Consider the following 21,016-nt stretch of genomic DNA (forward strand, 5'->3'; position numbering starts at 1 on the left):
CCTGGAGGCTTCCTGGTACAGGTGTTAAACCTTTAGGTGCTGGGTTATGGATGAGGCAGGGTACTAGGGTGCAGCCAGGGCTGCAGGGAGCACCAGAGAGTTTAGGACAGCAGTCAGACACCAGCTGTATACCAGGAGTTTAACCAGTACTTCAACAACCAGTACTGCTGGAGCAGGACATCCTAGCTTATGTCAGCCCCACATAAATCCCAGGTTGAAATTTATGTTTCTGTGGAGGGTTGGTGGAAATGGAGACCTCAGTGATGGAAAATCCCATCTGGTTCTTCTAAGCTGCTGGTCTCTAAGTCCTCTGGGTATTTGATGGAAGGGTCAGAGGAAGGGAAGAGGAGGCTGAGAGTGGTGCCTCTGTAGTCAGTGGAGCTTGTGCATTGGACAGAAGGTGGCCTGAAATGCATGGGGTCATCCACATGGGTACGAACCAGGTCATTGTCTTGCTCATGGTTGTTTCCCCAGCACCTAGACCTACCTGAGGCTCAGTAACAAATGAAGGAATGAATGAATGGAGGTGAATGACTGGCTATTTCAAATGGTAGGTGTTATGATTATTCAAGTGTGGTGAAGCCAACAGATCAGGAGACAGTTGCCATTGGAAAGGTAGTTTGTTACTCTTGCTTGTGCGTCTGTGGATGCAGCTAATTTGAGAAGCTCAAAATGTTCGACAGTTCTCACCTGTGTATGTCCGGTCTCCATCAGAGAGTGGGCACCATATAAACCTTTGTGGAATCAATAAATAGGGCTTCTATCACCTTTCTCTTTAACCTAAGCAGCCTGATCAGCAGCGCATCAACCGTGAGGGGGGGGGGGGCTCTCTTGAGGGAAAGAGACCTGTTTTATGGCTTCCTGTTCTTTATTTGACATTCTCCAAGAATGGGAACATGGGAAGAAAGAAATGGATGATTCTGCAAAGGATTATTTCTGTTTTGCAGGATTTATGCCTTACTTAATCTGGGTTCTGCAGACGCCTGCTGTGTAGGACATGTCCTTGAGGGAGAAGTATGTGAGATGTGTGCCCTGGCCTTGGGAAAACTGAGCAAATGTGCAGAACTTACGCCCATGCGGGAGTGTCCACGGGAGAGATGGAGCTACTGCAGTTGTTGAATGGTGGCTTTCCTGATTGTGCCCTCTGCTTTCTCTTTCTTCCAGAGTGCCACCAATCCTGTTTGGGGTGTGTAGGGAAGAGCTCCCATAACTGCACAGCCTGCAGGTCTTCCCATGTGCTGTTGGATGGGCAGTGCCTCCCCCAGTGCCCAGATGGATACTTTAACCAGGAAGGCAGTTGTACAGGTGAGTGTGTAACACGCCAGCGCACATGCCCTGTGCCCGTGTTTTGTCTTCATTATGCAGCCAGCCTCCGTAATTAGAAACCCTGTCATACCAGGGGTCTAGGGCTGGGCTGTAAATCCTTGTCTTGAACTTGTAGAAGTAAAGGGACAGAGTGAGGGAGCAAGTGAAATTCTGTTCTTCCGATAGGGCAGTATGGATGAAGTGAAAAGTTAGAATCGGCTTGAACTACGTGTACAGCGCGGGGCGGATTTGACGGTGATCATCACGCAGCTGAGCTACTACAGGGTCTAGTGTATTTGTGAAGGATCAGGCATCTGGCGTGGCCTCTGCCATTCTCAGCCCCACTTCCCCTGGGTACAGCCCAATAGGGCAAAAGGAGAGAGAGGTATTTCTTCCTTTCCTTGACATGTCAGTCCAATATGTTTTTAAGAGCACCTTTGTAGTTCAGTGACAGAGATTCTAGAAATTACTAGTTCAGATTAGTACAGGGTTTTATTGGAATTGACAAAAGACTAAAATTTGAGCACGTCATTGTAGCACTGTGTTTTCTCATATCTACAGAAAAAAAGGAAAAGACAAAACACAGTCTATCATGATCACGGTTTTGTTTCTAAAAACAGACTGTTGAGGCCAGCTTATAGGAAGAAGCCCATTGTTAAGAAATGGTTTGACATGTATTTCTGGACTTGGAAAACATGTCATAAATGTAGAAACTATTTTTGAAATGAATGAAGACTTGTTAGATTCATCTAGCCTCAAACTCCAAAGAGGGAATTTAACGTGAACACAAATTTGGGCAATGGAATAGCAATATTATATTTTTCCTGGAATTTTCTTCTTCCAAGTGGCCTTTTAATCTCTGTAGGCGCCTCATGGGTTGCTTTACTTGAAACACTCACTCAAGCTCAGTGGGGAGCATTCCTGGTTTCTCTGTCACTGGGGTTGTCCTCGAAAACAGGGCTCTGTCGTATGTGCTCTCACCCTCCCCCAGTTGGTTTTTGTGTATGGAAAACTGTTTCAGGGAGAAAAGTCTGAGTAAGCTCTGACGCTCCTCTGTCCATGCCTCTACCTGCGTGAAGCCAGCAGATGGGTACCTCAAGCGGCAGGGCGCCAAGGTCACTGGAAATATTCTGGCAGGGAGGAAAGCACTGGGCGGTGGGACCATCCTGAGGATTCCAGTATCTTTTGGACAGGCGTTTGCAAAGTTAAGAGCCTCAGGAATGTAGGAGGGGTTCATGCTAGCCTTCTAATCAGTTCACTTTCTTGCTCGCTTTTTTTTTTTTTTTTAATATAACGCCTTATCTTATCTTGGCCTCCTGCCAGCAGAAGTGAGAAGCAGTTGACTTTACTCGAAATCCTGCCTTTCCTTCCCACCAGCTCTGTGCCAGAAGGGAATTCTTTGTCATCAGTTCTTGCCAGCAAGCTCTACCCAGCTCTGGTCCCTCCCTTCCCCTCCTCTTGGAATCAGACATGCTTAGACCTCGTCATCCTTGGCAGAGAAATCCTTAAATCTCCTTCCCTGCTCCTGCCTCTGCCTCCTGCCTGGCGGCACAAGTGTAGCTGCAGCCATAGCCTCCCGTTCCTCTCTGCCGTCCACCCTTGTCTTTCTCACCTGCCCCCACTGTGACTCACGGCTCATTTCAATGTAGGACCTCTGAGTAATTTGGTCGTTTTTCTGGGGGAAAACATAGCTTGGATGCAGTGTTGTCTAAGGAATTGAATTTCAAACACAGCTCCTGATAACCTCCAGAAGGAGGGCTTTTTCAGTTCTTTGTATTTTAATTAAGTGTCGCTGCTAAAACCAGCATCCAAGTTGTGGCCTCAGGGGGAGCCCTGCTGGCATCTGACTCTAGCGAGAAGTTTCCATTTCCTCTGCTGCGTCCGGTTCCCCCTGGGCCTGCCAGGAATTTCTTAGAAGCAAAGCACCTCCCCCCTCTCCCTGTCCCGCTCTTGGAATCACAGTATTTTATAGGGAGAGCCCTACCAAGTGCTCTTCTGCTCTGTGACTTTGATGTGAACTTCCTTACTTGCATAGATGGGGATGGTCAGGCCTTGCAGTCGGTTCCTCTAATTCTGATGCTTCTAGCTTCTGTGTTCTGTTCCCGGACCGTGTTTTCACTAACATCAGAGAGGCCGTCCTGCAATCAGGCCTAAGGCTATGTCGGGCTCACTCAGGAGTCTTTAAAAGATGATGAGCGTTTGAAGTCTGCTCTTAAAGTAATTTGTGGAGTCCATGAAACACTTCATGTATTTACATGCTGAGCTGCTAATTCTAATCTTGGTTCTCATTTTGCCCCCCAGAATGCTACCCAACCTGCAGGCAGTGCCACGGCCCGTCGGGATCTGACTGCATCTCCTGTCACCCTCACGGCACTCTGGCCGGCGGGAGCTGCAGGACCAGCTGTCAGGAGGAGCAGTTCCTCAACCTCGTGGGCTACTGTGCCGGTGAGTGTGACTCCTTCTCAGTCTCAGGAATCAACCGCCATTCGCTCACGTTCTTCTTGCCCAGCCTCTGAGGGCTCCTGTGCTTGTCCTTGGTCATCAGATTAGGAGCTCTCTTGTGGGAGTCATTGGTCTCCTGCCTGGAAATTCGCTTCACTGCTTCCTATCAGATATTTAGTAAATATGTGTGGTTTCAAGTAGAATCTTCTAATAACACTCTTGCAATTCCTGAAAAAACTTAGAACCTCATATTAGTGGAGATTAAAGTCGTGATAATAGTGCCTTCTGGGCCTGTGGTGTCCTTCAGCTGAAGACAACAAGAAGTATTTTCAAAAGAGTCACTCTGAAGACTGTCTCCTGCGGTGGAGAGCCTTTGTCATCACTACCAGGCACAAACGTCTAGGGAGACTTACCGAGAAGTAAATCAGTGGCTTCAGGAGATGGGTTTTTTCCTCCTCAGTTTAGAACTCAGATCTCAAAAAGAAATGAATTAGAAAAACAGCCTGGAATTTGGAAGATGATGAAGGAGCCATGCAGTGTTTGTCTTCAGCCATCTATTCATGCAACAGGTATCTTTGAGTGTCTCCTAATGGTCAGATGCTCATAATACCAAAAAAAAAAAATATAGTGACAAATAAAACAATGACTCTGTCCTTAAAAAGCTTACAGTCTGGAGAGAGGAGCTGACAGTTTAGTGGGTTATTATATACCCCTACCCACTTCTCCAAATTGTAGGAGAAACTTGAAGAGCTTTGCCTGGAGAAGCTGTTGTCATAGCACTGAAGGGCTTGACCGGGAGGCAAGAGGGAGAGCTGGGAATCTGGCTGGATCTGGTTGGATGCATGCTGGAGGGATGACCTGGCTGTAGGGAGGAGGTGTGGCCAGTTGTCTAGATCATAGTATCCAGCAGGCACATGCCATCCGGGCCAGCACTGCTGTCTCAGCCATCCAGTTTGGTGGGTGTGGGCACAGCAAGCCAATGGTAGCACTTCAGGTGTAGCTGGGGCACCATGGTCTGGGTGATCCATTCTTTTCGCACATGACCTTAGCTGGAGACTAGACAGTGGGGTCCAAGGTCTATACCCTAGGAAGCTAAACTGTCGAGAGCAGGGCTGCAGCTAAAAAATGCTGGGATTCAGGGCAAAACCAAATCATAGAGACCGCAAAGCATTTTAGGAACAATGGAAAGTAGAAGCTTGGAGAGTCCAGACTAATGAGATACCCGACAGCTGTAGGGTGTGAGCCGATCGCTAGTCCCACCAGTTGTAGTCAGAACTGGCCGGGGAAGTGGGCAAATGGGAGGCATTAGCACCTACTCTTGAAGGGAAATCTGGCAGTGGCAGGGTCTGACTGGTGTAATAGTTGGTAAGCTTGAGCTCCGCTGCTCATTCTTACTTTAGGATACGAAGGAGCAGCTGCCGTGAAAACTAAGGTTCCTGACATGGTTAGAGCTCATTAGTGGATATATATTGAGAACCGACCGAGTACAGGTGCTGAGTTGCTGTTTGAAGGGGACATAGAGTTTCCTTCTACTTAAGGAGGTGAACCAAAGACACAAGTGCAGTTAACAAATAGTACAAAGCAAGTTATGGATAATAACACCAACAGTCAGCATGGGCTGCAGGAGTTCAGAGAAGAGAGAAGTGAAAGGTGTGGAAAGTGTTGTGGAGGAGGTGGGACCTAAAGTTTTTCCTGAAGAATAGCTAGGATTCTGTTAGAGAGGTCAGGTGGATTCTACCAGGAGACAGACCCAGGGGGAGAACACGTGGGCCATTCATGGCTAGTGAGAGTGGTCCAAGGGCATGGTTTGGCTGAAGGGCATGGTTTGAATTAAGGCATATTAGATGAAATGGTTGGAATCAGGGTAAAGGGAACCCAAAGTTCTGGGTCAAAAACTCTGGACTGAATCTTGTGGCCAATAGGGCCATGAGAGTTTTGGGGAGGACTGTGATTGACTAAGACTATGTCACAGGCAGGAAATCTGCAAGCTGCGTGGAAGATGGATTGGAGTCAGGAGAGATTACAGTTAGAGGGGCATTAGAAAGTTGAACCTTCATAATGGCTTTTCTATTTCCAACCTATTCTGTAAGTGGACCCTAAAAATTTTATGCTGGGGCAGATTTTATAAATAAATGTTTATATAAGGAGATTGGAAAAATTTAATTTTTAATCAGCTCTGTTCTCTCCAATGTCCAGAGCCCTCTTTGATGGTAAATTAGGTGATTAGGAGTTGCATTAATTTTTAAGGCTTTTAAGAGATCACTGGAATAAAGTATCGTGGGACTAGGCTAATTGACTCTACAAGTCCCCAGTCCTAGAAGATCAAGTCTCACTAAAATAAGCTAGAAGGGACAAACGTTGGCTGTCCTGAGATTAGGTATATTAAATGAAGGCTTTAAGTAAGGTAACTCATTGTCCGGTGCTTGGAAATCCTTCATTGACTGGAGAATGGTGTATCAATATTTGTTACAGAAAAATTTGGCCAATCATTTCAGTTGTTGATCTTTCAGAGAAGTGCACTGACCCAAAGTTTACTTTTTCAATAAATACATGCTCTTTCCAAACCCCTCCCAATTCTCTCTGTAGCACTGTAATGCATTCATTCATTTATGGCTTCATCAAACATTTATCAGGCACACACTTCATACTAGGCACTGTGCTAGTCTCTGGGAAGGCCCGGAGAAATAAGATACAGTGCTTGCATTCAAGAAATGTATCATGCAGTAAAGGAAGGAGGTATGTGTTGGGTATGATATTGCTGTGGATATGAGATGAGCCTGTGGGACAGCACCCTAACCCAGGCTAGAACATATATGTGTGTGTGTTTAGTGGGTAGTGAAGGCTTTCTGGAACAGGTCGTAACTGGGATGATTTGGAAACACGGGGAAGAGTTAGAGGGGTTTGGAGATTTAGAGGCGAGAGCATTCCAGAAAACAAGCCAAAGAATATTTTCTGCTCAGGCACTGGCGAAGAGTTAAGTAGAAGGCAGCCCTAGTCTGGGAGTGCTGGGACCTGAAGCAGAAGGAAGAGGGGCAGGTCATGAAGGCCTTTGTATGCTCTGTTTAGGAGAGCAAGCTTTGTTATCCAGGCTGTAGGCATCTCTTAAAGGTTTTTAAAGAGAAAAGCATCATGATGACATTTCTGCGAAAAGATCTGTGGAAGACTGGGCAGAAGAAGACAAGACTGGGGGCAGAAAGACCTTTAGGAGGGGGTTGTCGGTGTCCAGATGAAAGATGAAGCCCTTTGATGAGGAAACTGCTGAGGGGATGCAGAGAGGGGGGCATGGCTTCACTAAGTATTCATTATGTATCAGATTTGTTACCGAAACACAGGTCCAGCTGCTTGCTATTTGAAAGCCAATACAAAGAGAGGCACATGTGAGTAGAAAGGAAAGTTTGCTGTATTCTGCAGACAAGCATCCAGGAGCGAAGGAAGCAGGGAGGAGGGGAACTCTTGTCCAAAGATCAATTCCCACCAGCTCCACCCTCAACCGCCGCCTCCCCCCGCACCAATCAATGGGCATGGGCTTTTAAAGGGGAGTTTCAGGGTGTATAGACAGAAGGGGCAGCTACATGCAGATCAGCACAGTCAGCTCTGACAGTCATCTTGCACATTAGTCATGCAGTGGTCTGGTCAGCATCATCTTGATTGTTTTAAGTACAGATAGCATCTTCAGTTTCAGGGTCAGTTTGTTCCCATTTCTATGAGGCCAGTTCTCGGAATTGTGGCAGCTTATGTCGTGGCTACGGTCTGGTCATCGTGTAGTTAACTTCTACCTGGTGGGGGTTTCTGTACCTACAGGACAGCTCAAAGGATCTGGCTCAGAGTATTATCTATAGCCCTTGAGGAGGAACTAAAGGTCCTTGACTTTGTTTAATGACTAAACTACTATTATTTGGTCTTGTTTGACTGCTTTCTTTTGCTTTTGCATTGTTTCCCTTCTAAACTTATTCTTTGACTAAAGTTTTTCTACAGACAACAGGCAGGTGGAGGCCATGGCAGGGCTGGAGGGTGGGGCAGGTCTATCCTGAGAAGGCCCCATCGAGTCCTGCTCCATTTCAGGTTGACCCATGTGAGACTGCTATTTGGCAAGGGGAGGGGGAAATGAAATAGTGGTGATTTCTTATGGTTCAACCTAATAGAAGCAGCAGAAGTTGGTGATCTTGCCCTTTGGATAAGGGAGAGGGAGTTTCCAGGGATGATTTCTAGGTTTCTGGTCAGGTAAATTTGAGGAATGGGAGTACCACTTACCAAGGGCCAGAACAGGAACATGCTGTGTTGAGCTTGGGCTTCTTGGACCACTGGACACCCAGGGGTAGCTGTCCAGGAGGAGGTTGCAGGTCTAAGTGAACACAGCTTTCTGACTGTAGCCCCCGTGAGCTCATCTGCTGTTTTCATTGTACCCCGAACCTAAAGTCCTGGAGCTCTATTTTTAGCTGAAGTGTTGCCTTAGTCAGGTCATAAGTTAACCTTGTGTAACTTTTATCTAAACTTAGGAAGGCTCTAGGAGGAGCCCTGGAGATAGTCAAAGCAGAAGATAATCCACCCCATGCAGTGCCATCAGTAGAGTGTATTTCCATCGTCCTTGGGACGTCCTAGCACAGTGGGAGCCCTGGAGAAGCATCCTCTCTGCTCCATCTTTCATGTGTGAGCTTTGCAGGGTGGTAGGATTTACTCACAGGATTTATTCTCTACCTGAGCTACACCTAAGATCATCATCAGAGACCTCTTAATTACACTTAGCTGTTTAAGAAAGAAAATTACATCTAATCAATCACACAGACAAGCATAAACTCTTCCTGGGAACAGGTCCAATAACCTCAATGTGTTATCACATATGGAGATGTCATATGTGTGGGGTTCTTTCCTTCAAGCCTATCAAAGCAAATATACAGTTTGTGAGATTTTGATCAGAGCTGAAGGCTTTCAACAGAAATAAATGAACTGGGGTGAGAGGTGACAGTGGATAAGATTGCAACAGACATGGTTAAGTCCATGGAAAGCCAGATTTTTTCTTCATATTTTTTTGTTCTTTATATTTTGCCCACATCTCAACAAAGTGATCCCCAAATTTCAAAGCCTGGGGTGCATCTTCCATTCATCTTTCTCCCCTAAAACCTTTTTCCTGTTCATAGAAGAGGGTGAGAATTAAAAAGAAAAGGAGAAATATCCAAATGCAAATTCATTTAAAAAAAAAAAAAAGCCTTGGGCTTTGTGGAATGGCCAATGGGAAGGCAGTACTTTTTAGTTTTTATGTAGAAAAAGGAAATAATACTGAGAGTGATGTTGTAGAGGGGAGGGCTGCAAGTTTTTATTTATTTTTGATTGAAGTATAGTTGATGTACAATATTGTGTTCATTTCAGGTGTACAGCAAACTGATTTGTTTCATAGATGTGTTTTTTATTCTTTTCCATTATAGTTTATTATAAGATATTGAATATAGTTCCCTGTGCTATGCAGTAAATCCTTGTTGTTTATCGATTTCATATATAGTAGAATGTATCTGTTAATCCCATACTCCCAGTTTATCTCATTCCCCCTTCCCCTTTGGTAACCATAAGTTTGTTTTCTATGTCTGTGAAGACTGCAAAATTTTAAACAGCTGATTTGTTAGGATGGTAGAATTCTTCTAGGGGATTAAAATTTGTTTATGCAGTAATTTTTAAAATGCTGGTTTGTTTTTGGAAATCTTTGCCAGAATGTAAGCAAAATAAGTATCAGTAAAGAAATATTAGTCTGAGCATTTTCATATTGTATTCCATAGTCCTCGAGTTCTGAGCAATGGTTAGTAGGTGTTATATGCAAAGAAGTCTCCTGGCAGAATAAATTTGAGAAACTCTCAGTTAAATAAAGCAGAGCAGCTTCCTTTATTGCAGGATTTCTCAAAACCATAAATAAGCAGATGTGCATTATGAATCTCTGAGATGAAGGAGGCTGGACATCATGTCTCAAACATTTCATTGCAGACCCCTCCCTTTGGTTTATTATAGCCTCTCACAGAGCTCACCAGTGCTTTACAGAACAATCTTTGGGAAGCCCTGAACTGATGTTAGTATGTTGGACAATTTGTTGGCACTCCGTAAAGGTAAAATGAAATGATCAACCTATATTCAGATTGTGGACTTCCTTCCTTCCACCCCTCGGTGCCTTTCTCCCTTCCTTCCACCCCTTGGTGCCTTTCTCCCTTCCTTCCACCCCTTGGTGCCTTTCTCCATTCCTTCCTATTTTCCTTCCTTCTTTTCTCTGTGGGCAAGCAGGCGGGGCACTGAGAAGGCTCAGGTTTGCCACTCTTCTGTCTACTAAAGAGCATCAAAGAGCAATTATAATTACCCTCTCATGTTGGGTCTCAGAAGTGTCTGCTCTCTGAACCTGAGTTGAATAGTGAGAAAACCTGTTCATATTTTTTTCTTTGAAAGCATTAAAAAAACAAAGTAAAATCTTTTGAGTCCCTTCCACCGTTTCCCCCATTTATTGTCAATCATTTCTGAAAGAGGACCCTAAAAAAGGTGGTGAAAAAGTTGAAATGCACAGATTAAAAGAGCAAAAAATCCTTGTTTTGGAATAAGCTGATAAAACCGCAACAGTGAGTAATAAGAAAAACCAGTTCCAAATGAGCATCATTAAGGGCTGGGTAGGAGCCCTGTATGAGCTGGTGTACCAGCTCTTTCTCGGGATACTGTGACTTGAAGCTGGAAAGGTGGGAGCCAGTTGTTTTAGAGCAGCTTCTACGCATGGGGACGGTGGGTGGGCACTGCCCTACATCTTGCTGCAGCTGCTCCAGAAGCTATAAGCTGAGAGAACGAAAGAAGCACACCCTAAAACGTGTAGCAGTTGCTACCTTATTTTCATCATCAAAATCCCACCCATTCATCCCTTGTAGCCCTGTTCAGATTCCTTCCCTTCTAGGACCAGCTTCCTCTTGGCATCTCCTGCGGTGTAATTCCTAGGTATGCTGATTGTTTCTACCAGTTACCTAGCACTTGGCATTGACACGTTCTCTGTGAGTGATCTTTTCTTGGTGTCTAATAATAGGTGACTGTTCCGAGGGCTTATTATGGGACAGGCACTGTGCTAATTGCTTTGAATGCATTTTGCCATTTAACATTAGCAATAATCCTCCAGGGTAGGTACTAACGTGATCTCCATTTTACAAATAAAGAATCTGAACCACAGAAAGGTTGAATCATTTGCTCAAAATGACAAAAGTTGGAAGATAGAGCCAAGATTGGAACCTAGAGAGTGTGATTCCAGAATCCACATACTTAACCATTTTGTCATACTCTACGATGCCAAATACAGTTGATTACAACAATAGGGACTCAAGAACAGTTTTCTGATTGTAGATTAAAAGGTGGATCGTCAGGGACTGGTATGACAGGATGTCTTGGAGAAGCACTGCTGGGGAAAGTTGAAAGAACTTGCTGGTCTGTTCTAAGGAAGCTGTTTTAGACTACCATGTAGTTTTATTGTGTATATGCTTATTAAATGAATAAACTTTAAACAAAAACATTAACACATACTAAATTTTAATAATTTATATCACTCTGCATATACTTTAATCTTTTCAGTGGATACATACCTGCATTTTTCATAGCTATAATCAGTAGCTACGTACAGGTACACCTCAGAGATGTTGTGGGTTCGGTTTCAGACCAGTGCAATAAAGTTATCATCACAGTAAAGCAAGTCACACTAATTTTTTTGATTTCTCAGTGCACATAAAAATTATGCTAACACTATATTGTAGTCTATTAAGTGCACAATAGCTTTATGTCTTAAAAAACAATGTACATACCTTAATTTAAAATACTTTATTGCTAAAAAAAATTCTAACCATCATTGATAACATAGGGTTGCCACAAACCTGCAATGTGTAAAAAGACTGCAATTATCTGCAAAGCACAATTAAGCAAGAGTGCAGTAAAATGATGTACACCTATATTTCTTTGTCATTTCTTGTATCACTTTAATTGTGTATTTCCATGTGTTGGCAAATAATTGAAGAACTCACATAATTGTCTTTTTTAATGGTGAAATAGCATCCAATTCTGTTTGTGTGACTTAATCTGATAGGCCACTGTCCTTTTGTGGATCTGGGCAATAACCAGCAGGAGATAGATGTACTTCCTGGTAAGTTAAGCATGACTTCCAAGACATCTGCTGGAACTAGGTCTGTTTTTCATGTTATTGTTAGTAGCACTAATGGTGTGTTTTTGGAATTTTACAATTTTAAAGCATCTTCTCACTTATTTTTCATTTCATCATCCCAAGAATCCTTCCTGCGGAAGCGGGAATAAGCACACTCAGTGCAGTGCCTAAGTAGCACGTAGATGGTGATTGAGGGATGTTGGCTAGAGGAGTGTCTCGATTCTGGCGTCCTGGTGTCGATTTTCATCCCCTTCTAATGCATCGTACGGTAATTACATCAATCATCTTCTTCGTGTGACCCGTTTTTTGCTTCTTACCTCTTCTTCTTCGCCATCCACTTCATCTGGTCCTATCCTTCTATCTCTATATTTTTTTTCAATTTTCTTGTGTCTTTTTTTTTAACACTTGATTCTTTATTTCCCTTCTCTTCTTTTTCTGGCAGTGCACATCCTTCTCTTATTTCTCATCTGTCACCCTGTCTCCTATTGCTTGAACTGTGAGTTGCATATCCAATCTCTCTCCGGAACTTTCAGTGATTGTCTCTCCCTTGTTCTCTGAATTGTGTTTTATTTAAGGGACCACACTGTCTGCTGAAGGATGATTGAATATTTCAAGGCATTCTTTTTCTCTGAACTTTTAGTTTCAGGAAAAAAAAAATGGTGTATGCTTAAATCGAGGCCTTCCTAAATTTAAAAAAAACTTGTATTTTCTCCTTTGCATGACTTTTACTAAACAATATCTTACCTAGCTTTAGAAATGACCTTACTTACAAGTTTTCAACTTGGCAGGGCTCCCAATGAAGTCCGGATGGCTGTTGACTTCATCAGAACTGCAGGCCAGGGCCTGAACTGCAAAGAAGGCTTTGAGGGTTGATGCTTAAAGAACACAACTGAATTTAGACTCACAGGCTGTCCTCTTAAGTACTAAAGATAGCAAAATTGGTATGGCTACACTTACTTTTCTTACACGCATGTAAACCTCTGTGGCTTACATGTAATAGGCAAAAATAGTGACTTAGATGGAAGTTTGATCATCAACATCAATACCAGTTCTGACTGGGTCTGCTGTGTATAAAAAATAATCACTGATATTTACTAAGCACTTCCTCTGTTCCAGCTCCTCCCATACACGGTCTCATTTAATCCGGACTGCAGCCCTGGGAGGTCGGTCCTATGATCAGTAGCATTTCTGTCTTATAGCCCAGGAGACTGAGATGCGAGACGTTAACGGGGTTACCCAGTGTTTCACAGCTAGTGAGCAGTAGAGCTGGGCTTTGAAGCAGTGCCACGTCAGAGGAAACACGTGTGAACACTGTGCCATCAACCTGTGTCACTCCAGTAAGACCTTCTCTGCCCCGCATCATTCGTATTATTTACAGTTCTTTTTGATGCTTTGTCACCTTGCCCATCGTGGGCTTTCCGTATGCACTCGCCACACTTTACTTCATCTCAGCTCTCACTCCAATCAGTTGACGACTTTGCTCTTTTAATTGAGGTATAGCTGATTTACAGTGTTGTGTTAGTTTCTGGTGTACAGCATAGTGATTCAGTTATACACATGTATTTTTCATATTCTTCTTTATTATGGGTTATGACAAGTCATTGATTATAGTTCCCTGTGCTATACAGTAGGTCCTGTGGTTTGCTTTCTTTTTTGTTTAGAAGATTAACATAATCAGATAAAACAACAGTAAAACTCTCATCTTTTCTCCTCAAAATGTCTCTTTGTCTTCTTCCAGATACCTTTTTCCTCATTCCTTCCTTTGAGAAAGGAGCTCCCTCACCTTGGTCCAGGGAATCCCTCCATCTGTGACCCATCTGCCCCGTCACCTTCAAGAGCTGGTTCTGCCCATCAGTCATTTCCTCTTCTGGCTTCTCATTTCATCCCCTCCTTTCCTCTTTAAGTTTTCCTCTCTCCTTCCCACCTGGCCCTCTTTCCTCTAGGACCTTAGTGTCTTAATACAGTCCTCCTTTCTGTTTCCTCCTTAGAGTCCATCTCAAGTGCACACGTGATGATCAGCTCCAGGCTCTCTTTTTGTCTGTCTACCTTCTGGACATCTGATCCACAGGAACAACATACTCAAAAAACTCTAAAGAAACCCTCCTCACCCCTCCCCATCAGGTCATTTCCTTCCTTCTCCTGACTCTCTTGTGCATCCACCACTGATTTTTCAATCAGTGTAATTCAACATGAGTACAGTTGACCCTTGAGCAATGGGGGTCTGAATGGCGTGGATCCACTTATATGCAGCTATTTTTCACAAGTAAATACTACAGAACTACACAGTCCGCACTTAGTTGAGTCTGAGAATGCCGAGGAACAGCGGATAAGTTGTAAGTTGTAAGTTATACTTGCGTAAGTTGTAAGTTATACCCATATTAAGCCCTGCATTGTTCAAGGGTCACCTGTAATTCAAAATTGAGTTACACCTGCTCCCTTCCTACCGCTATTCCATATTCTAGTCACTGCCACATCTGGCAAGGTTCAAGGCCTTCTTACTCCCTTTGGGTAAAATACTCTCTGGTCCTCCTCAGACACCAGTTGCATTTTAAGTGTGGCTTTCTTCTGACATTGGACCTTATCACAAGCACCTGAGAGAAATCTGCCTCTGACTCAATGCTCTGTCTCCTGCAGTAACTTCCACAGGGCCTCACACCCAGCTCGCCTTCCAGAAATGTTAATGAAAGTGAAAGTTTTTCTGATTTTGAGGTAAGGCAAGAGTAAAACATAAACCGATGGGAGGCCAGGCACAAGGCATCAGGCTACCTGGGCAGGAGCAGTGCTTACGTCCCCTCGTTGGCAGCAAGAACTGGCACCAGAGCTGCGGAGAGGGCTTTGCTCTCATATCCGACACCGCCTCTCACCCCCTCCTTCCGACCTGTCTGTCGCCAGGGGTCCTACCGCAGGCTTCTCACCCCATTTGTAAGTTTGTCAGCACTGGGTGGAAATCACTGTCCTTTAACGTTAAAGTCAGTCTGTTGTCTTTGTTGTTGTTGTTGATTTTTTTTTCAGGATAAAACAATAGCCACAGACACTGAAAAAAGGGGAAGTTCTAGAGCCGCTAATAAAAAGAACGCATGATTTGTAAGAGCTCGTAGGTGGGCTAGGACTCAAGTAATGATCGAAAGAGGAAGAGAGGAGGCTGATGCTTCTTTGCCACCGTATGTTATTTTCTGGCTTACTGCTGTACTTATCTCCCAAGTCCAACCCCATCAGTTTTAAAAGTGGCATCAGAATTCAGATTCTATACACACTTTAAGGACACTGAGCTTCAGCATGAAATTCTTTCTTTTTGGCCTGACAAGGAACCGCTACATGTGCAAATTATTTTAACAGCTTCCAAACACACTTAATGTGGTTGCATTAAGGACCTAATCGACTGACAGGACATTATTAAAAAATCTCACTGTGTCTAAATTTGTCTTTATAGATCATTATTTACCAGCTAAGGAGTCGCTGCCCCATAAAACCAACATCCAAAGCCATTGCTTCAACAGTGCACATTTACTGTAATATCTTCAAGCTTTTTTGACTTTGCTCCAAAGACATGAAATAAGTCATTTCACTGCCGTGTGCTTCCATCCATCATGATTGCAGGTAATCCTCACTGATCCTCGAAGCAGAGCCTTTGTGATTTGAAGAAAGCCTCACACAGTGATGACCACATATAATTTCCTCACAGCTGTGGGGCGACATATGAGAGGATATTGCAGCTGCTGAATCAAAACATTAATTTTTTTTTTAGGTATTTAAATTTTTAGCCCATGTGCATGCTGTGCATATTTAGGAAACAAGTGGAACCCTCTGTTTGCTTACAAACAAGAAATGTATTTATTCCAGCTTGAGCTGATACTCCATTTCCAGTCCCTTATGTGTGTCCATTCATCTGTTTGGTTAAAGTGCTAATTCACCGGGTAAGCAGTGAATTAGTAAGCAGGCATTTAGACGAACAAGTGGAATTCCATCAGTGCACCCCCACCCACCCCACTTGCTTATTATTTAGCAGGGATCTGAAACAGGCTAAATCTAAATGTCTCCCTGGTCTCTCTCCTCTCCTTGTCACCCCTAATGAGTCTTTTATTTAAAGACTCTTTACTGTAATCGAAGTAGTGTCAAATGAGGACTGACTTACTGAACTGCCGTGGAAGGACTCTGAGAGACGGCCTCCAGGAGAGGCACTGTTTTTAAGCAGTTAATGGATGCACACCCCCCATTTAGACATATTTGAGGTTAGCCTGCTTTTTTGATTACAGGCAGGCAGGTCAGATGCAAACGCCTTACCGCACAGATGGGACATTTAGGACGGGCCGTTAATCCTTGCAGAGGCCGCTAGATTGGTGGGTTGGAATCTCAATTCTCCTATTTTAGTAACGCGGTCCTGGTACAAATTAAGCAGTGACAGTGTAAGCTTCCTCTCATATATCCTGTGAAATTATTCCAAATATCACCTGCGGGGAGGAGTGGGAGTGGAAGGTGGGGTGAGAAGGATGACAGGGGAATTCACTCTGGTTTGTTGGCCTCTCTGAGAATAACTGGCACTTTAAGGACACTGTTTCTGACACTTTTGCTCCTACAGTGTGGGTCCAGCAAGGATCTGAATCAGCATTTCTCAGATGGTCACCACCTACCAAGAAGAATTCAAGACTTGCCTCCAAATCAGCTTATTTTTTAGGAAACATGCCCCTAGGTTTTACTGTGCGTGAAGTGGCTGGTGTCATAGCAGGTCCCTGGGATGCATAGTCACCTCCTGCAGTGCCTGGAGATGAGCTCGTACCACCTCTTAATTATGTTTAGATTGTATAATTAATACATCTGGCTGGCCATGGGGTATTTCCCTCTTCATTATCTCAAATTGTACTGAAAAGGCAATTGTGAATTGCCTCACACACAGCCGAGTAGTGCCCTGCTCCTCGTGGCCTGAAGTGCATTTTGAAAACCAGGTGGTGCAGCCCAGGTTGACCTTGTCATGGGCCTACCGTTTCCTAGTATTTTGACTCCAGTAATTTTTTTCTTTCATTTAACCAATAGGGAAGAGGTCCCTATGAGGTACTGCTGATTCAGTCAAATTTTTTAATTTAAATTTTAAAGGCATTTTGGAAGCTGACAGTTTGCGTAAAGGTCTTTCCTGGTCACACCTGAGAGACAAACCACTGGTGTGGTCTTCCTTCTCCAGGGACACCTGACAGCTCCAATCCTGGTCATGACAGCTTTCATATACTTACACTATAGGATTCTTAGTTTTCCTAATCTGCCTTCTCTAACATCAGCCTCTTGAAAACAGTTCAGCATGGGATGCTCTCAACAGTGAAGGGTCTTCTGTGAACATGTCAGAAGGGGGAAGGGGAGAGAAGAGTGGTGACTCCTCTCCTCTCTCCAGCAAAGTTCACATTGAAAACTGCTGTGTGTCAGAGTTTTCTTGGATTGTTGGTTCTTTGCTGTGGTTTTAACGTCTTCTGCCATCTCTAGTCACTTTCATACAACAATTTCTCATTTAAATCTGTAATAAAAATAGAGACCTCAGTAGATAGACTGGCGAAGAACACGTACAGTTAGGCAAACCGATTCCCAATGGCCATTAGGATAAACCCATACTCTCTCATGACTTACAAGGTATTCCAAAACCAGCACAGCCAGGTCCTGAGTGGCTCTTTTGTATGTTCTTCAAGATCCAGTCATATGAACTTTTTTCAGTTGGGCATCCTGTTCTGTTGGGCTTCTGGGTTCTTGCTGTTTTTTTCCTCTTCTTGGGACCCTTTCCAAGCCCTCTCACCCCTGTCCAGGTCCTTTTGCAGTGCTCCTAACTATATGAAAAAGTAATTATATGACAACATTTAATATAATCTCATCTATGTAAAAAATCTATATGTGTAAAATTGTATAGAAGAACTAAAAGAAAAAAGTCCATGTTAGTAGCTATTTACTCTGAAAGGCCTACTTAGGGTCATTTTTATGTTTATGTATACTCTGTAAAAAAAATGTTTTGTATTTTTTTCCATGGCTCACTTTGTAGTCAGAACAATAAAACCTTAAGCTCCCATTTTTGAGCCCCAGTCAGCCTCTGTCTGTGCAGAAGATCACAGTGGCCGCCTGGGCTTGAGCCTGAAGCTTGCTTACAGGTGGTGCCCCGGGTACCGGCCACCTGTGGTCCATCACACCTGGGTTCTGTAGCCCGCCCTCGGGAACTGTGCTTTTCTGATTAAGTCAGACACTGAGATTAATCCTCAAGCCCTTGTTGCTCTGATGTCTGGCTTCTTACCCTGCACATCATTCCTCATTTTGAGCTCTCCCAAGGAATTCTCTCCAACAAAGAGATTCTGGCTTCAACCTCTTAAGATAAAGGTATTTCCTAGGTTTTAGGAATTTATTTTTCTTTTCTGGTTGGTTTAATAAAAGTCAGTCAACCTTCAGATTGACTTCAGAGTAAGATTTGAGAGCATATTGGTTTCAAGTGGCCTTCTGTTGGGGGCTTGTATAAGACAGAGTTAGGAAGGGAGGTTTGCATGAAGATGTTAACACGAGACCCACACAGATTGCCGTTTTGGAATGATTCTGTTCCTAGGATTGGGTGCTCAGTATGACTTTTTAAACCATGGATGAATGAATAAGGGATGAATACAGGTAGTGAACAAAAAGAGCCCAACTTTCCAGACTTGAGTAGTTACAGTCTTGTGTGTAACGTGAAACTATAAACTAACTTGGATTAATGTGATGCTTGGGGCAACCCGCATCACACCGATTGTTTTATATTTTCAGGTATCATTTATTGATTTCTCCTTGCCTCTGGGTACTTACTCCATCATTCAATGTGCTATGTCCAGTGATTGATCCGATGCCTCCTTAAGGCTTAATACGGAACCATGGAACAAGGCAGAGGCCTTGAGTGATTTTGGAGTCTTGGCAGCTCTCTCTTTTGTTTTTTTTTGTTTTTTTTTTTTTTTACTGAAGTATAATTGACCTACAACACTGTGTTAGTTCCTGTTGTACAACATAATGATTCGATATTTCTGTTTGTTACAAAATGATCGCCATGATAAGTCTACTTACCATCTGTCACCATACAAAGTTATTACAGTGTTATTGACTGTGTTCCCCATGCTGTACATTTCAGCCCCATGACTCATTTATTTTGTTACTGGAAGTTTGTACCTCTTAATCTCCCTCACCTATTTCACTCATCCCCTCTAACCCCTTCCCCTCTGGCAACTGCCTATTTGTTCTGTGACTCTTGTTTCTGTTTTATGTTTGTTCATTTGCTTTGCTTTTTAGATTCCACATGTAGGTGAAGTCATATGGTATTTGTCTTTCTCTATCTGACCTATTTCGCTTAGCATAATACTCTCAAGGTTCATCCATTGTTGTTGCAAATGGCAAGATTTCACTCTTTTTATATCTGAGTAATATTCCATTGTGTGTGTATGTGTATACCACATCTTCTTTATCCATTCATCTATTGGTGGACACTTAGGTTGCTTTCATACTGTGGCTTTCATAAATAATGCTGCAATGAACATAGGGGTGCGTGTATCTTTTCCAATTAGTGTTTTTGTTTTCTTCAGAAAGATCCCCAGAAGTGGAATTGCTGGATCGAATGGTAGTTCTATTTTTAATTTTTCTGAGGAGACTCCATGCTGTTTTCCAAAGTGGCTGTATCAGTTTACATCCCCTCTCTCTGCAACTTTTGAGCCCTTTCTACTAGCTTCTGGTAGGTGTATACCAAAAGGACGCACACAGCCACGCCTGGTTTAAGGCCTCCGGAGAATGAGACTTGGCTAGGAGGAGAGAAGAAGTTGAGGGCTGTGAGGAATTTCTACGTTTGTCAGGCAATCAGAGGCAGAGAATGACCAAGAGGAGCCCCAGGGTAAAGCATGGAGGGGGAAGGAGGTCGAGGAGGAGGGGTGATCCAAAGTACTGCAGAGACTCCAGGTGGGTTAGGCGTTAGAGGAGTCCATTAGATTAGGTTGCTAAGAAGTTGTCAGATGCCAGTGAGATGAGGAGTTGGGGGTGAAGGGAAGACAAGAGATGGGGTGGTTGTAGAGAAAAGCTTTGGGGGGAAGTTGAGGTCAAGGAGAATGACGAGAGGTGGGCATAAAAGGGCAATAATGTTCAAATAATGTGGAAAAATAGATCAAAAAATGTGGTGGGGGAATTGGCCATTTCATCCTGTGAGGGGAGATGTAATGAAATAAAACTGGTCAACAGGAAAGAATCGAAGGTGCTCGTGCCCAGTGAGCTGAATCAAGGAGAAGGCGAACTACCCTGGGAGGAGGAGGAGGGTGGGCAGGGTGGGCTGGTGCTGGCGTGGGCGTGGGGGGGCAGAGCAAGGTTCCAGAGCAGCTGCCCTGAGAGCTGGAGGGAGCGTCCGTAACCTCGCCCAGCTTCCTGGAGAAGTAATTAATGTGCATCACACTCTTCATTTAAACAGCTTCTAGACATCCCCAGGATCAGACAGATCCATAAATGTTCATTTATTGCACCCACAAAGTACACCCGAGGTCGGCTTACTTTCTCTTCAAAGCATCCCCTGGTGATTATCCTTTTTCATTTCTCTAATTGTACACTAGAGCCAGCCTCAGTTAGATGCAACTAGTTTTTAGACCACTGAGCACCTGCAGGCCTTGCTGACGCATGCCTGAGCCCAGAACTCTCTGTAAGCACTTGCTTTTCAGAGGAAGAGGCCATGACTTTTCAAATAATGGAGCCTCGAATCGGGAATGTTTCCCTGATTTCCAGTCCTGACATGTACCCACTCATTAAGGTTATCATAAAGCAGGGTCACCTCCATTTGCTCCAGAACTTTTGAAGTGCTCCTGGCACTGTGAGGGGAGCCCGGGAAAAAGAAAACAAAAAGGTTGGCCTTGTGTGGAAACCATACACTAAGTCGGGGGAAATAGCCTCCTTATCAGATTTCTCTCAACACAGCCATCATTTCCTGTAGAATTTACTGAAGGGCTATAATGGGATTAGTTTGCCTCCGAGGGTATCAAGAATTGTTCCTAATATTGGCAAAAGGCTGCCTGTAATCTGAAACTCCCGAAGTTCAGAGAGAGGTCAGGGGCTCTTTGTCGGTGTACTGCTAGAAGAGTCAGCATTTTTGAGGAGGACAGTCTGGGTTCAGCTTCT

The 21,016-nt window shown here is 43.7% G+C and overlaps 1 protein-coding gene across 2 annotated transcripts in view; it reads left to right on the forward strand.

The window, feature by feature from the left end:
- FRAS1 (Fraser extracellular matrix complex subunit 1) overlaps window positions 1–21,016 on the forward strand; it is a 408,983-nt gene that overhangs the window by 234,251 nt on the left and 153,716 nt on the right. For both annotated transcript variants that reach the window (XM_064485618.1, XM_031432509.2), the window contains exons 19-20: window positions 1,165–1,305; window positions 3,607–3,750. In XM_064485618.1, the coding sequence (XP_064341688.1) occupies window positions 1,165–1,305; window positions 3,607–3,750 (285 nt within the window). The remainder of the gene's footprint in view (window positions 1–1,164; window positions 1,306–3,606; window positions 3,751–21,016) is intronic.

The sequence above is a fragment of the Camelus dromedarius genome, chromosome 1 (assembly GCF_036321535.1).
Source record: "Camelus dromedarius isolate mCamDro1 chromosome 1, mCamDro1.pat, whole genome shotgun sequence".
Lineage (NCBI taxonomy): Eukaryota > Metazoa > Chordata > Mammalia > Artiodactyla > Camelidae > Camelus > Camelus dromedarius.